General features: G+C 48.2%; 1 protein-coding gene across 3 annotated transcripts in view; it reads left to right on the top strand.

The window, feature by feature from the left end:
- The first annotated feature begins 1,489 nt into the window (after window positions 1–1,489).
- The window catches only part of PCDH19 (protocadherin 19), a 110,924-nt gene continuing 97,403 nt past the window's right edge, over window positions 1,490–15,010 (top strand). For 2 of the 3 annotated variants that reach the window (XM_012538147.3, XM_004283524.3), the window contains exons 1-2: window positions 1,490–3,723; window positions 7,323–7,650. In XM_012538147.3, coding sequence (XP_012393601.1) covers window positions 1,577–3,723; window positions 7,323–7,650 — 2,475 coding nt within the window. In that variant the 5' untranslated portion in view covers window positions 1,490–1,576. Of the gene's footprint in view, window positions 3,724–6,499; window positions 6,641–7,322; window positions 7,651–15,010 lie in introns of all 3 variants that reach the window. The other variant, XM_004283523.3, reaches the window with a different exon arrangement.

Below are 15,010 nucleotides of genomic sequence, written 5' to 3'. Positions count from 1 at the left end.
CACAGACGGTAGCACGGCTCCCGCGCGCCATGCCCCGGTTGCCCGGGGGACACTGGCACCCGCGTCCCTAGCCTGGCACGGGCCCTTGGCGCGTTACGCTCCGCGGCATTCTGGCTGAGCGGATTTATCGGCGATCTGAAACCTCCCACCCCTGCTCGCTCACACTCCCCACTCACACTCCCCACACCACACACTCACTCTTCCTTTCTCTCACACATTCACCCACAGCCCGAGACAGAAAGAGACTGCGAGATAGACCTCCGAGTGCTGGAGCGCCCGGGAGGGAGTGAGCCCAACGCAGCGCGGCCAGCGCCTCTCCAGGAGGATGGAATCAAGACGCTCCCGCAAGTAAACTTTGGCGGCGACATAACCGTCGACCGTGGCAGCTGCTGAGGCGGACCCCAGCGACATGCAACTGAGCTAGGAGGGCTTCCTACCGCGGCGGCGGCGGCGGCGGCGGCGGCCCTCGGAGCGACACCCCAGCCCAGACTGAGGGAGGAGGAGAAGCCCCTGGTACCTGCGGCGTCGGCCCCGCCTCTCCTGGCCGGTACTGTTGTCGCTTTGCCTCCCCTCCTCCCCATTCCCCGCCCCCCGGGCCATTGGAAAGACCCGGACTTCTATTTTCTTGGACAAATTGCCATCGGCCAGCTTTCGCAAACTTGACGTGGAGGCTCGGGCTGCGTTGGTAACTGTGATTTTCGAGACGAAAACGCCCGCAGTCCAACTGCTCTGTGGGGGTGGCTCCGTGCCCATCTCCGATCCTGGACACACGCGCCCCTCAAGCCTTCTGAAGCCAACCACAGTGCAAGGGAGCGCGTTCTCGTCTCGGCAGCCTCTCTCCCCTCCCCCTTCTTCTGCCGGCCCGGGGAGAGCCATCCCGCTCAGCCGGATACTCTGGCGGCTGCGGCGCTTGACAGCAACTCAGACTCCCTCCTGCGACCCCCCTTTCTCCCCAACAGGCCTCGAAAAGGCCAGCGTGACCCCCCCGGACCCCGGAGGGCGCGTTCCAGGCGGGTCCTGTCTCCGCAGTGATCCAGGAGCACTGGGGGGAGGTCCTTGCGCATGCCAGGTGCACAGACTACGCGATAGCCAGCCCCAGTGCAGGTGCGCCGCGGCGGGCCGGGCACTGCCTGAGAGGCTGTACCCTCACTGCACTCCCCGCCTTCGCCTCAAGCGCGGTCAGGACTCAGCAGCGCGTCGACCCGGCCGCTCAGACGCCGTCCGACCCGCAGCCCTGCGCCGCTGCGGCCAGTCGAGCCCGGCTAACTTTGAAGGGGGAAAACTGAGTAGCCGGGCTGGAGGGAGGGGGCTCGGGGCCGCGCGGCGCTCCCTCGGCCCCCCGGAGCCCCCGGGTCCCCCGCGAGCCCCCGCCCGGTCCGCCGCAACCTCAGCATTGGAGCCGGCGCGGGTGTCCCCCCCGCGCCGCCGGGCCGCCCTGGGCGAGACTCCTCCGGCGGCCTCCGGGGCCCCGGGGCGCGCGCAACAGGCGGCCCGAGTCGGCGGGAAGCTGGAGCGCCGGCGGCGTCGGCTTCGGAGGGGTGTGGAGAGGCGAGGCCAGGCAGAGCCCCGCGCAGCCATGGAGTCGCTCCTGCTGCCGGTGCTGCTGCTGTTGGCTGTACTGTGGACACAGGCGGCCGCCCTCATTAACCTCAAGTACTCGGTAGAAGAGGAGCAGCGCGCCGGGACGGTGATCGCCAACGTGGCCAAGGACGCGCGCGAGGCGGGCTTTGCACTGGACCCACGGCAGGCCTCTGCCTTTCGTGTGGTGTCCAACTCCGCTCCGCACCTGGTGGACATCAACCCCAGCTCGGGCCTGTTGGTCACCAAGCAGAAGATCGACCGTGACTTGTTGTGCCGCCAGAGCCCCAAGTGCATCATCTCGCTTGAGGTCATGTCCAGCTCAATGGAGATCTGCGTGATTAAGGTGGAGATCAAGGACCTGAATGACAACGCGCCCAGCTTCCCGGCGGCACAGATTGAGCTGGAGATCTCAGAGGCGGCCAGCCCTGGGACGCGCATCCCGCTGGACAGCGCCTATGACCCGGACTCGGGCAGCTTCGGCGTGCAGACGTACGAGCTCACGCCTAACGAGCTATTTGGCCTGGAGATCAAGACGCGCGGCGACGGCTCGCGCTTTGCAGAACTCGTGGTGGAGAAGAGTCTGGACCGGGAGACGCAGTCGCACTACAGCTTTCGCATCACTGCGCTCGACGGCGGCGACCCGCCGCACCTGGGCACTGTTGGCCTCAGCATCAAGGTGACCGACTCCAATGACAACAACCCTGTGTTTGGCGAGTCCACCTATTTAGTGACCGTGCCAGAGAACTCACCTCCCAACACGCCTGTTATCCGTCTCAACGCCAGTGACCCAGACGAAGGCACCAATGGCCAGGTGGTCTACTCCTTCTATGGCTACGTCAACGACCGCACTCGAGAACTCTTCCAGATCGACCCGCACAGCGGCCTGGTCACGGTCACTGGTGCCCTAGACTATGAAGAGGGCCATGTGTACGAACTGGATGTGCAGGCCAAGGACCTGGGGCCCAACTCCATCCCGGCACACTGCAAGGTCACCGTCAGCGTTCTGGACACCAATGACAACCCGCCGGTCATCAACCTGCTGTCGGTCAACAGCGAGCTGGTGGAGGTGAGCGAGAGCGCCCCACCGGGCTACGTGATTGCACTGGTGCGGGTGTCTGATCGAGACTCCGGCCTCAATGGGCGCGTGCAGTGCCGTTTGCTGGGCAACGTGCCCTTTCGTCTGCAGGAGTATGAAAGCTTCTCCACTATCCTGGTGGACGGACGACTGGACCGCGAGCAGCACGACCAGTACAATCTCACGATCCAGGCGCGCGACGGCGGCGTGCCCATGCTGCAGAGCTCTAAGTCCTTTACCGTGCGCATCACCGACGAGAACGACAACCACCCGCACTTCTCCAAGCCCTACTACCAGGTCATTGTGCAGGAGAACAACACTCCCGGTGCCTATCTGCTCTCTGTGTCGGCCCGAGACCCCGACCTGGGTCTCAATGGCAGTGTTTCCTACCAGATCGTGCCGTCGCAGGTGCGGGACATGCCTGTCTTCACCTATGTCTCCATCAACCCCAACTCGGGTGACATCTATGCGCTGCGATCCTTCAACCACGAGCAGACCAAGGCATTTGAATTCAAGGTGCTGGCCAAGGACGGCGGCCTGCCCTCGCTGCAGAGCAACTCCACTGTTCGGGTCATCATCCTCGACGTCAATGACAATACCCCAGTCATCACCGCCCCACCCCTGATCAACGGCACCGCTGAAGTCTACATACCCCGCAACTCGGGCATAGGCTACCTGGTGACCGTTGTCAAAGCAGACGACTACGATGAAGGCGAGAATGGCCGGGTCACCTATGACATGACAGAGGGCGACCGCGGCTTCTTTGAAATAGACCAGGTCAATGGCGAGGTCAGAACCACTCGCACCTTCAGCGAGAGCTCCAAAGCTTCCTACGAGCTTATTGTGGTGGCCCACGACCACGGCAAGACGTCTCTCTCCGCCTCTGCGCTCGTCCTAATCTACCTATCCCCTGCTCTCGACGCCCAAGAGTCGATGGGTTCGGTGAACTTGTCCTTGATTTTCATTATCGCCCTGGGCTCCATTGCTGGCATCCTCTTTGTCACTATGATCTTTGTGGCGATCAAGTGCAAGAGAGACAACAAAGAAATCCGGACCTACAACTGCAGGTAGAGCCAACTTTTCTTTCTTTCCTTCTTTGTCTTGGGTGAATAATGTGTATCTGTGTCTCTGTGTGAAAACCCCAGTGCTTTTGTTTCCTATTTAAATACATGCACCCTACTTACAGCGCTTCTTTTTGGAGGGAGGGGGGAGTTTATGTCAGCCCAAGTTGATCAATTCTTTTGAACTGACAGTTTTCTGGAAGACAATCATTTACTGTTCGAATGGATTCTGTCACATAATGATGATGAGCAGAATAGCAATTATCATTTTAAAATTTGCACAGCTGTCTCCATGAAGTTATGGCAGAAAAAAATTAATATGAGAGAGAGAGAAAGATTGATTGAGTTTTAGCAGAACCTTGAAGTACCACAACTTGATTTGGGGGCTGTAGTGTTTTGGGGACAGGTACTGAAAGGAAAGGGAGTACTGGCAGCTGCCCTGTCCTGTTGTAGAGAGAACCTCTGAAGAAAGCCTGTGAGTGGGAGTCTAAGGTAGGAAACAAAGTTGGGGGAAGAGAGAACAGAAGTGTGTGGGGAAGCAGGTGATTAGAGTTTTTTAGTGTGTTCTTGGCTTATTTTGTATCCAGTCCCCAAACATCTGGCTATGTGAAGTGAAATTCTACTAGTCATCTATATGTTTTCAAATATCTGGTTATTGGGTAGAGACCAAACATCCCAATGAGGAACAGGACTTTTGCATCCAGATGTTTCACTAAAAGCAGCAATCTTCTGGAGTTGATGGTTCTTTCCTCTAATGTGGAACTCTGCTGTGGCCCTAAGAGCTGGTCCTTACCAGTGGATGTCACTATGGGCTGTGGTGTTACAGTTTCCCTTGAAATGTGTGCAGAATATGTGTGTGGTATGCCTGAGAGAGAGGGAGGTGGGGGAAGGAGGGAGGGAGGGAGGGAGATAGAGAGAGAGAGAGAGAGAGAGAGGGAGGGAGGGAGGGGGAATAGAAATGTGGAAACTGGAATGACACGTAGTAATTTTTTTAGAAAAAGATTTCCTGATAAGCACTTTGGAGGGTCTTACTGAAGCCCTTCCTTACAATATCCAATTTAGGATAATACATGTAATTTTTTTTCAGCAGTGTCTCATTGAAACGGTTGAAAAAAAAAGTTGTTTCTTTAGTTTGCTGAAAATGAATGATGCTGCTATTTCCAACCAAGGTGTGTGTGTGCTTTCAACACACCTACACATCCAGTGTGTCTTTTGTGCCATCTGTGCTTGCATGTTAATCAGTCAAAATATGTTCCTGTAGGTCCAATTTGTATTTGACATCAACTGAAATGCACACTTCTGTGAATCAGAGCCCCCTGAATATGTAACAGCCATGCAATTATTGTTTCCCTTTTACTATTCTCTGCGTTACACAAGTTAGTAGACAAATGCTAACCACACATGAATATCAATCAGGTGCCATAAAAGAGCAGCTGCAATGCCTCATAAATGCTTTAATCCTGTTGCTAGTGAAATGGCCATGACTTTTCTTTCCTTCAGCTCCGAGTCATTTCAGATGGGAGAAATGGAAATTAATATTACTCTTACCTTTGAAACCTGTGACTGCCAGTGGCATTTTTTATAGGAGAAAAATGAGGAGTCTATAAAATTTTATTTATATGGAGATAATGATAGAGGGGACTCTTAAGCCATTTCCTCAGCATAAAGTAAATGCATAAGACCCTTTCCTTGATGAAAAGAAATCAGGTTGAAATAAAGATATTGAAGGCTTTGCCACCTCTTGGTGATGTATGACTCAAAGTGAGAGCTCTTTCTGAGAGCTTGCCAGGGAGATCATTAAACAAGGAGGAGAGCATTTGAAATGAAAAGAAAAAAAAACAAAAAAAGTGAATCTCAGTGCTCTCCAACTTCACTCATATGTGTATTTTGTAAAGAACTCTGTTTCCTGCGCTGGTTTGGGATTAATGAAGTACAGTTTAATTAAATAATTGCTCGATACAGAAAGGGCTGTGCAATGAATGCCTCAGCTGAATAATTGGACGGGGCATTGCCAAACTTACCCATCGTGGGTAAACAAAATGATTAGAACTTCTCATTGATTCTAAACGATTAGAAAAGAAAATCAACCCCAGTCCTGGGGTCTTTGGGATTTTATCTGCTCCCAAGCCCCAATAGCATCAGCTTGCCCTCACTGCAAGTCTGCCTGAGCACAGAGAGAAAGGGTGAGGGGAAGGCAACTGTTCAGCTCTAGGAAGATCCCTGGGACATAGCAAGAAAGTGCCTCTGGAGATAGGCAATCTCCTGGTCTGATCACTTTTTAGAAACCTAAAGTTTAAGAGCTTGTCTTTCCATGTATTAAGCAGAGGTTTCTTGTTCTCAGCCTCTGCAGAGCCTCTTCCTGAAATGCATTCATTTATGATACTTGCGAGATGATCTGCACTTGCTGTTTGAATTGGGCTCCCTTTTTGTATTCAGACAATTAGCTTTGTCGAGGGAGAATACAGGCACAGTCTTTCCCTTGTAAAGATCAACCTGTATTATTTATTAACCCTATTGTTTTGCTGATTATTGCTCAGAAATGGAATTTCCAGACAATAAGCTGAATCATTGTGTGCAAAGTAATAAATGACTTTGAGAATCTGGCTACATTTAAATGTATTTCTTTTGACAAGTCTCTTAATGCTTGGTGTCTTTGGTGCGCGTTGCTGGGTCTGTGTCAGTGTTAATTAAATTGAGCTCTTTATGTTCCAGCACAGCTGCTTGTAGGTACACCTGAATGGAGAGGGATGCTGAATGCACTAACCTTTAAATTCCTTTGCAGTAATTGTTTAACCATCATTTGTCTCCTCGGCTGTTTTAAAAAAGGACAAAACAGCAAGTGTCTGCATTGCATCTTGGTTTCTCCCATTAGCAAGGAGCAAGACAAAAAGGCTGAGGAGAAAGTGAGCCTAAGGGGAAAGAGGTAAAAAGTCTTTTCCCCTCGTTCAAATGGGTTTGGCTATCAGATTTCCTGAGGAGAGGTGGGGGGTGGGGTGGGGAGTAGAAGGGAGCAGGGCTAGGGCAGTGGGAACGAGGTTGTGGAGGAGAGGAGCTGAGAATTTGTCAAAGGACAGGGTCTGATTTGCTCCCGTTCAAAATCGATCAGTTCAATCACCAAGGAACCTGATTGAGGGTGTTCGTCACATGGCAATTGCTTGGAGGAACTGGAAAGGGGATTAGTTTTTATTTCTTTCTATCTCCTCTTCTGTTAAATTAGAACTAGCTTCTTATTTCACCCAGGAGTTCCTTTGGCTTCCAGAAAAGCTCCCGATTTGAGCATTTTCATGCTTTCTCTCCCATAGGCTCAACTTTCCCCGTCCCCACACCCTTGTTAAATGGTCACTCACAATGAGGAATTCCAAATCTAAAGTATAGAAACTTTGGGGAGGGGTAGTGGGAGGTTACTATGTTTAATATAAAAACTTTACAGCCCTCAGCTTGGTTTCACACGTAGAAAGCACAGGGAGAAACCTGATGATGTAATGCACCAGAATAAGAAGCTGGAGCGGAGATGGGGTGCAACCCTCTGGGGTGCTTAATGTTTATTAATCGATGCGTGGTTTGGGAGGGCGTTAGCGATACATGCTGCCTTTTCTGTCACATAGAATCGCTGAGTACTCCTATGGGCATCAAAAGAAATCAAGCAAGAAGAAAAAAATCAATAAGAATGACATCCGCCTGGTACCCCGGGATGTGGAGGAGACAGACAAGATGAACGTTGTCAGTTGCTCCTCCCTGACCTCGTCCCTCAACTATTTCGACTACCACCAGCAGACCCTTCCTCTGGGCTGCCGCCGCTCTGAGAGCACTTTCTTGAATGTGGAGAACCAGAATACCCGCAATACCAGCGCCAACCACATCTACCATCACTCTTTCAACAGCCAGGGCCCCCAGCAACCAGACCTGATCATCAACGGTGTGCCTCTGCCCGAGGTGAGTGCAGCTAAGCGGCTCTGTGAGGTCCTCCGAGGCCTCTTTCCCATGCTGCTCGCTGGACCCCATCAGCCTCTATGGTGGCACATTCCCTGGCAGGGGTGGGAGAACTTCTCTGCCTAAGCCCATTTCCAAAGTCAGGGTTTGCTACCAGTGCTTCTTGGGGCAGAGGGTAACCCAACATATTGAGCCTTTGTAGGGGTGGATGTTGGGAGTAGGAGCTCAAGGTCTGAGCCTTTGAAATACCTATATGGTATTTTGGCGTAATATGAATTGTACCACCTGTTGCAAATACAGTACGCTTGCCAGCCTGTTGTACCAGTACAACAGTTAAAGTGGCTAAGAATCAACAAGTAGTCTTAAAGATAGATGAGCCCTAGAATGCTCGGGGGCCAGTTTCCTAGTGTGAGAGTGATTCAGCCTTCTGAAGCCCCCTTTTGCTTTTTCTTTGGTCATATACGTGCTTTGCTGAGAATATGGATGGGCCGGTTAAAGGGAGGCAAACAAAAATATAAAAAAGCCACATTGCTGTTTCTTAATAGTTCTTATGGTGACATTTGACAAATGAGGAGGTTGAAACTGTCACTAATAATGAAAATTTCAGGAATTAACTATGTATTTGAGTTAGCTCTGTTTCTCTTTACCAGGAATGAATGTTTTCAAATGGAAGCATTTTTTTTTTTTTAGACACTATGTGGTCCGGTGTTTGCTGTCTATTGAAATTTTTCAGGGTAGTAGGGTAGTAACGTGGATGATGGTAGGTTGGTGGCTGGGTGGAAGGCTATAAATAACAGCTCTTAAGTTAATTTCATTTTTCCTTGAATTGCTTAAGTCCCTCTTTGGTTGGAAATTTAATGCACTGGGAGGCATATGCCCTCTTCCAGGCCACTAATGAAAGGAATACTACATACTTGGAGAGCACTTCACAACCTTTGTCTTCTTTGATCCTTACAGTCAGGTATCTTAATAGGTTGCCCTTCAGTAGATGATGAAAGGAGGTCCAGAGATGCTAAGGGACTTGTTCAGACTCACTGGGCAGGGATATCAAGAGAGAGAGAGAGGAAGGACTAGATTGCAGGGCTCTATAACTCTGGCGAGTGCTGTTTCAGTGACACTTCCCTGCCTCAGAAATAATTCAGCCTAACATACCTGGGCTGGGATGCATATAAAATGGCCTGATAGTATTTATATCAATTTCATAGGGCAAAGGGTTTTAGGATCACTTTTATCGACTGCTCCTCCTAGTTCCTGAAAAATATTTCTCATCAGAATTAATGGGGCCAAAAAGCAGTGCTTTTCCTTAGAAACTGATGATTTTCTTCTAGCAACAGAGACACCAATATTGTCAATCTATAAGTAAGGATTTATTGAAAATCCAGTATTATGCTAGGTAGGCTCAGTTATAATTATGAATGTCAGTGGATACTACTAGGGACTAGACCATAGACTTTCTGGAGGACTACTCATGGACCACCAAGAGTTCAACAACGGAGAGGGAGAGGTAGTGCTATGTAGTGGAATCAGATAGACCATGATTTTGAATCTGGGGGACATGTCTTGCTATGGTATCCCTCTGAATCTCTGTTTCCTCATCTACAAAATGGGTACATCTGTCATGCAAGGTTGGTCCAAGGAATAATATGGCATTATGTAATGTAAGGAGACTGACACATAGGTACCCCCTGAATCGTAGGTCTCTTCACCAGACAATAATTGAAGAGTGACTATTGTAATGGCCTGCATACCTAAGTGTAACTCCCTAGGCACTTATAACCAAAGAGGAATTTAGGCTGGTTCTGTATAGAGAAGATCTACAAAGTGGTGTGGTTACCGTATTCATACTGGACTTTTAAATAATGGAGGTAAAAAATGCCAAGGTTTTGGGTTAGGTGCTGACTGCTGCTGCCAGTGGAGATGGACAAAAGAATTGAATCCTGAGGGCTTGGTGACTATGCAATCAATTCAAAGTAGTAGAGAAACATAAGCCCTGGTGTCTATGGGATGCTTTGAGGGGGCAAGAGATATATGACTATATCTGCATGGTTTACTTGAGATCTTGGTGTTCTTTCTGAGATTCTCCTGTGGACAAAATTAAACAAAGTATTGCTTCAGTTATTTAGAAAAGCCATTGAAAGTCTGAATTCTGATCCTATCTCTGACTCACAAAGCAAGATACTCTCTTATTTAACAAAGTCATGCAGACCTAGTGTCTAGGGCTAGTCAGGGCCAAGACAGCATATATTAGGTATGGTGAGGTTGTGTATTTCTAACATGCAGTCCCGGAGAGTTCAACTGACAAACCCATTCAGAAGGAGAGAGACCCACTCACAGCAGAGCATGAATCAGGCCATTTAAACCTGCATCTGTCACAAAGTCCTGCATGGAGAAAATGACACTTCTTTTCTTCCCATACCAGAGGCCCTTGAACATGGACTAGGTAGAATACTTAGGTACAGTGAAATCTGTAGAGGTGTAGGGATGATTGATTCATACATTCAACTAATATTTGTTGTGTGTCTATTCTTTGTAAGGTTCTGTTGTAGGCTCTGGTGTTAGAGAAATGAAAAAGATGTCCTCTGATCTCAAAGAATGCACATTCTAGTGAGGGAGATAAGCAAATAGGTGATTTGCGGTATGGAGTGATAGATGCTACTATCAGGTACAATGGGATAGTCTCCATTACTAGGATAATAATATCATAATGTATTTCCTACCTTTTCTTTATATTTTTCCTAATTAATTAATTGATCCATCTAAGAAACCAACAATTGTTAAGCAATTATAGCACAGAGTGTTAAGTGCTACCATGTGATACATATAAGATTCTGTGGAAATTTCTGTATTAAATCTTATTATGTCATGTACATTTTTCTCTATATTATTTCATTAAACCATTTTTTATTCATTAACTCAACCCAGGAGCATTTATTGCACACTTAGAACATGCCAGACACTGTATAACTTGCCAAGGATACAAAAATAAAACACTTGATCCTTGACCCCAGGGAGCTTATGGGGAGACAGACAAGTAAATAGGTCATTTCAGTTCAGGAGAACATGTCTTTACTGAGCACATATTACATTCTTACTCACCAGACTGGGACCAAAGGTCACTACGCATTAGGTTCCTTTGCTGGGCTACCTTGTGGACAAACTCACTCCCTTCATTAGCTGCAGCGTCGGTTACAGGGCTTACTGGCAATGGCATTACAGAGGAGTGAGAATTGCTTCCCTCACAGCGCTGCATCACACTTTAAAGTTTATCACCATGGCATTAAATCAAATCACTAAACATTGTTTGAGTGTCCACTGTGTGCTCAGCTGTGTGGCAGGTACCATGGGGATCCCAAATAAATATAAGATGTAGCATCTGCCTTCAGAGTTCATAGTTTGGTTGGGGAGCTAAGATCACCCACATGATTTCCCTGTAAGCAACACAAAAGGGTTTCTAACCTCCAGTCACTTTGCAGCCTGCTTAGTACTCTCCTGCTACTCCTTCCCTGGCAACGCAGCCATCATTTATATGTAGATTTACTGTTGAGCTCTCAAGTTTGGTGCTGATGTGAGGGTAACTTTTGCATCAGTGTGCAGACCTAGCCACATTTGAATATTGTTGGCTCTAGAAACTGAAGGGAACGTGACTTTAAAGGCAGTTAGGTAGGAAAAGGCAAAGGGAATGGAGCACTGAAACATTCAATATTAAAAAACTCAAATTAAAAAATGCCTCACCAAAGAGACTGGATGTTTGGCCATTTCACCCCTCCTGAAGGCAGGAAGAGGTCCCACCCAAGTCTCTATTAATTACCAGCAGAAGAAATGAGTTGCATTGGAACTCAGCCTTTAGAATTATGGAGACCATCTTGCCTGGAATTCTTTTTTTGTTTGTTTTTTTTTGCGGTACGCGGGCCTCTCACTGTTGTGGCTTCTCCCATTGTGGAGCACAGGCTCCAGACGCGCAGGCTCAGTGGCCATGGCTCACGGGCCTAGCCGCTCCGCGGCACGTGGGATCTTCCCAGACCAGGGCACGAACCCGTGTCCCCTGCATCGGCAGGTGGACTCTCAACCACTGCGCCACCAGGGAAGCCCTTGCCTGGAATTCTTTGTCTTCATTTACCTGTCCTCTGATGTTGGTCAGGAGGTCAGCTGTGTGGATTTTGTGGTTTTGTACACAAATTTGATGAGGGAACGTGGAGGATGCTTTTGCTGTTTACAGAAGACTTTTGTAGGATTAGTGATGTCAAGTATCTCTTAAATATTTTAAATTGAAGGTGAGATTTGCATTCTTTGGCATCCTGGTTTATTTAGTCCATAGATTTAGTGTATATGTAAGTGAATGTGTGTGTGTGTGTGCACATGCCTATGGGTGTATGGGGTGGGGGGATAGTGAAGAGAGGGGAAAGGAGGTTGAAAAAATAGATAATGGAGAAGAAAGTAAGTAGTTTTGCCAGTTTGCTAAGATTTTTCTAAACTTAGTCCAGTTTTTTTTATTATTATTATTTTTTCGATACACGGGCCTCTCACTGTTGTGGCCTCTCCCATTGCGGAGCGCAGGCTCCGGACGCGCAGGCTCAGCGGCCATGGCTCACGGGTCCAGCCGCTCCGCGGCATGTGGGATCTTCCCGGACCGGGGCACGAACCCATGTCCCCTGCATGGGCAGGCGGACTCTCTATCACTGCGCCACCAGGGAAGCCCTAGTCCAGTTTTTTTAGAGCCTCCTCAGTACGGCAAATAATTTTTCTTCCAATCTTATGGAATGGTGGCATGCCTTCTGGGTGTCTCTGTATGCTACAAAGTATTACTACTTTGTACATCAGCATTCCTGCATTACCCTTTTTGTCACCCAGGCCATGGTCATTGTTGAAGGAAGAAAATGAAACTCATTTCTTCTGCTGGTAATGGAGACTTGGGTGGGACCTCTTCCTGCCTTCAGGAGGGGTGAAATGGCCAAACATCCAGTCTCTTTGGTGAGATATTTTTAATTTGAGTTTTTAAATATTGAATGTTTCAGAGCTGACAATTCTAAGAGAGTGATAGTGGGCAAGAGCTTCCAGAATTCTAGTCATAGGGTGCATAGGGATTTAATTTTGGTTTCAGACTCCATCTTGAGCTCTCTCTTTTTATTTTTCCTTCTTTCACTAGCAAACTGTAACATCTTTGATATAAGACATCCTCAGGGTGTGTGCGTGGTCTGCTATGGTCACTCACGGAGCAGTTTCATAAGTAGCAGCGCGGTAGCAGTGGATGAGTTTGCAGGACAAGGATGTATGTGGCAGACCAAATTGAATGCTTCCAATTATCCTACTGAAAGTCTCAGTGCGTGTTATCTTAGTGCAAATAATGAAACTAAAACATCAGTTAGGCTTTGAAGAAAAATAAGAAAGAAATAGCATGCTTTGGTCCCTAAAAAGAGTTTTAAAAGTTAGGGATTTGCAGTGATCTGAGTGAAACTCTGAGCTAAGGAGCTAGAAAAGCAGCCACAAACCTATCAGGTGTCAGGTTCAGAAGTCACTAGAAAATTAATAGGTACAATGAGGCTGGTTAGGATAGCAAGGTAATGACACAAATCACCCCCTCCAATTAAAACAAACCAACAAACGCTTCAGGAAGCAATTTTATTGTAATTTCCTTGTTTTGACAGGGTCTTGGAACCATCTGAGTCTTATCCCTAAGGTTCAAAAGTACCCCTCAGGCTTCAGAAGGAAGCAATGCAAAACAGTGCAGCCCACATATTTTCAAGGCTCACTCCAGTTTTCTTAAAAATCAAAGTCTCCACTTTTACTGAGAGACAGTCTAGGGCCACCCATTGCCTACATTGCATCTTATTGGCCCGTTTCACATCTAGTCTAAGCAGTGCGTTTCCCATGGGGATCCGCTTGCAAGATGTGTTCCAGAATAAACTGTTCCTCTGTCATCTCCATGCAACTGCTGCAGAACTGAGTTAGTTTACATTAGTATTTGCTAATTTATTATTATCATTCCTTATTGGCAATTAACTGGTTACCTTAGAGATCACCTCTCTCCCCATACACCTTCACTAAAGTTGAGCTCAGCCAGAGAGCTTGCTAATGATCCTGAGATTTCTCTCCCTAGGGGACTGGAGGCAGGACATTTTCCATAGAGGATTCTGAGCCTTTGGATTCCTCTTATCAGAGGACCACTTGCTTTGGGTCCCAGTCACCCTACCTGGTTTTTCTCTGTCAGTCAGATTTATAAAGTGGGAGGAGCTGCAGACCTCTCCTCCCCTAACCTTGCCCTAGTCTTTGCTGTGGCTTTGGTATACCATGCCCTGAGGCTGAAGCAGTAGGGTTGGGGGATTTCTTGCTCGGAATTGGAAGACTGAAAGAGGATGAAGTCACCTCCTGGCAAAGCTGGAGTCTTTCAATTATGGTGCTGCAGTGGATCTGAGGCGTCTGCTTGGAGTTTGAGATGTTGACCCCTCTGCATGTGTATCTCAGCTTCTAGGGCTTAGGGGAGGCCAAGCTTGGCTGGATCAAGTGTCTCAGATGTGGGTAAATGAAGCCATTTGTACAAAAGGCCTGTGTATAAGAGGCGGGAGGCTGGCTCTGGAGCAGCCATTTTCCCCCACTGAGAGGAGGCTTGATTTCTTGATGTGTGACTGGCTGGCCTTTAATGTGAGCCTCATTTACTTCGAACAATTGATAGGCTTGAAGTGAAAAGTCCCAGAGGATCAGTTGTTTGTAGAGGGAAATGCTCTTCAAGTTACATTTCCTCTTTGGCTGTTGTGTAGTTAGGAGTGGTTTTTGTGTGGGCTGCATGGTGAGGGTCACTCTGCTTCCAGTGGGTGTACCCAGGCTGCTAGTGCCTTCGTATGTCCCCCCAGAAAACCAGGAGGAAAGTACTGCAGCCTGAAACTGGATAACAGCTCTGCCAGCTCTAGGAACTTGGGGTCCCATGAGGAAATCTCATTTGCCATCATTCAGCAGCATTCAGGATACTGGTTAGGACCACACGGCGCCACAGCACTCCTGGAAGAGGTGTCAGAAGGGACCAGTATTTCTACTCTATAATCATGAAAATGGAGTTGCAGAGAAGGCAGATGAGTTGCCCAGGCACACATCATTTGGGGCCAAACTGGGTCCCTTTGGATCGATAGCAGTTCCTCTGTTGCAGTTTCCAAGTGCTTTCTGTCACGTAACAGAAAACTTGACTGGATTCCACAAGAAGACCTGTGGCTATACCTTTGGCCCTTAGTTGTGTTCCTGAAAAGTTGTGCAGCAGGAAGTGTTTGTTTTGTAAATTAGACCCCCTGTTAACCACAGTAGTGGCATTCCGTATAGAAACACTGTGGCGGATTCCTTCATAAAGGAAAGAACCCTTGTGTAATGTGAGTAATCAACT

This window comes from Orcinus orca, chromosome X (assembly GCF_937001465.1).
Source record: "Orcinus orca chromosome X, mOrcOrc1.1, whole genome shotgun sequence".
In the NCBI taxonomy this organism is placed as follows: domain Eukaryota; kingdom Metazoa; phylum Chordata; class Mammalia; order Artiodactyla; family Delphinidae; genus Orcinus; species Orcinus orca.
The sequence above is the reverse complement of the archived record's forward strand: the minus strand, read 5'-3'. Positions and strand labels throughout refer to the sequence as shown.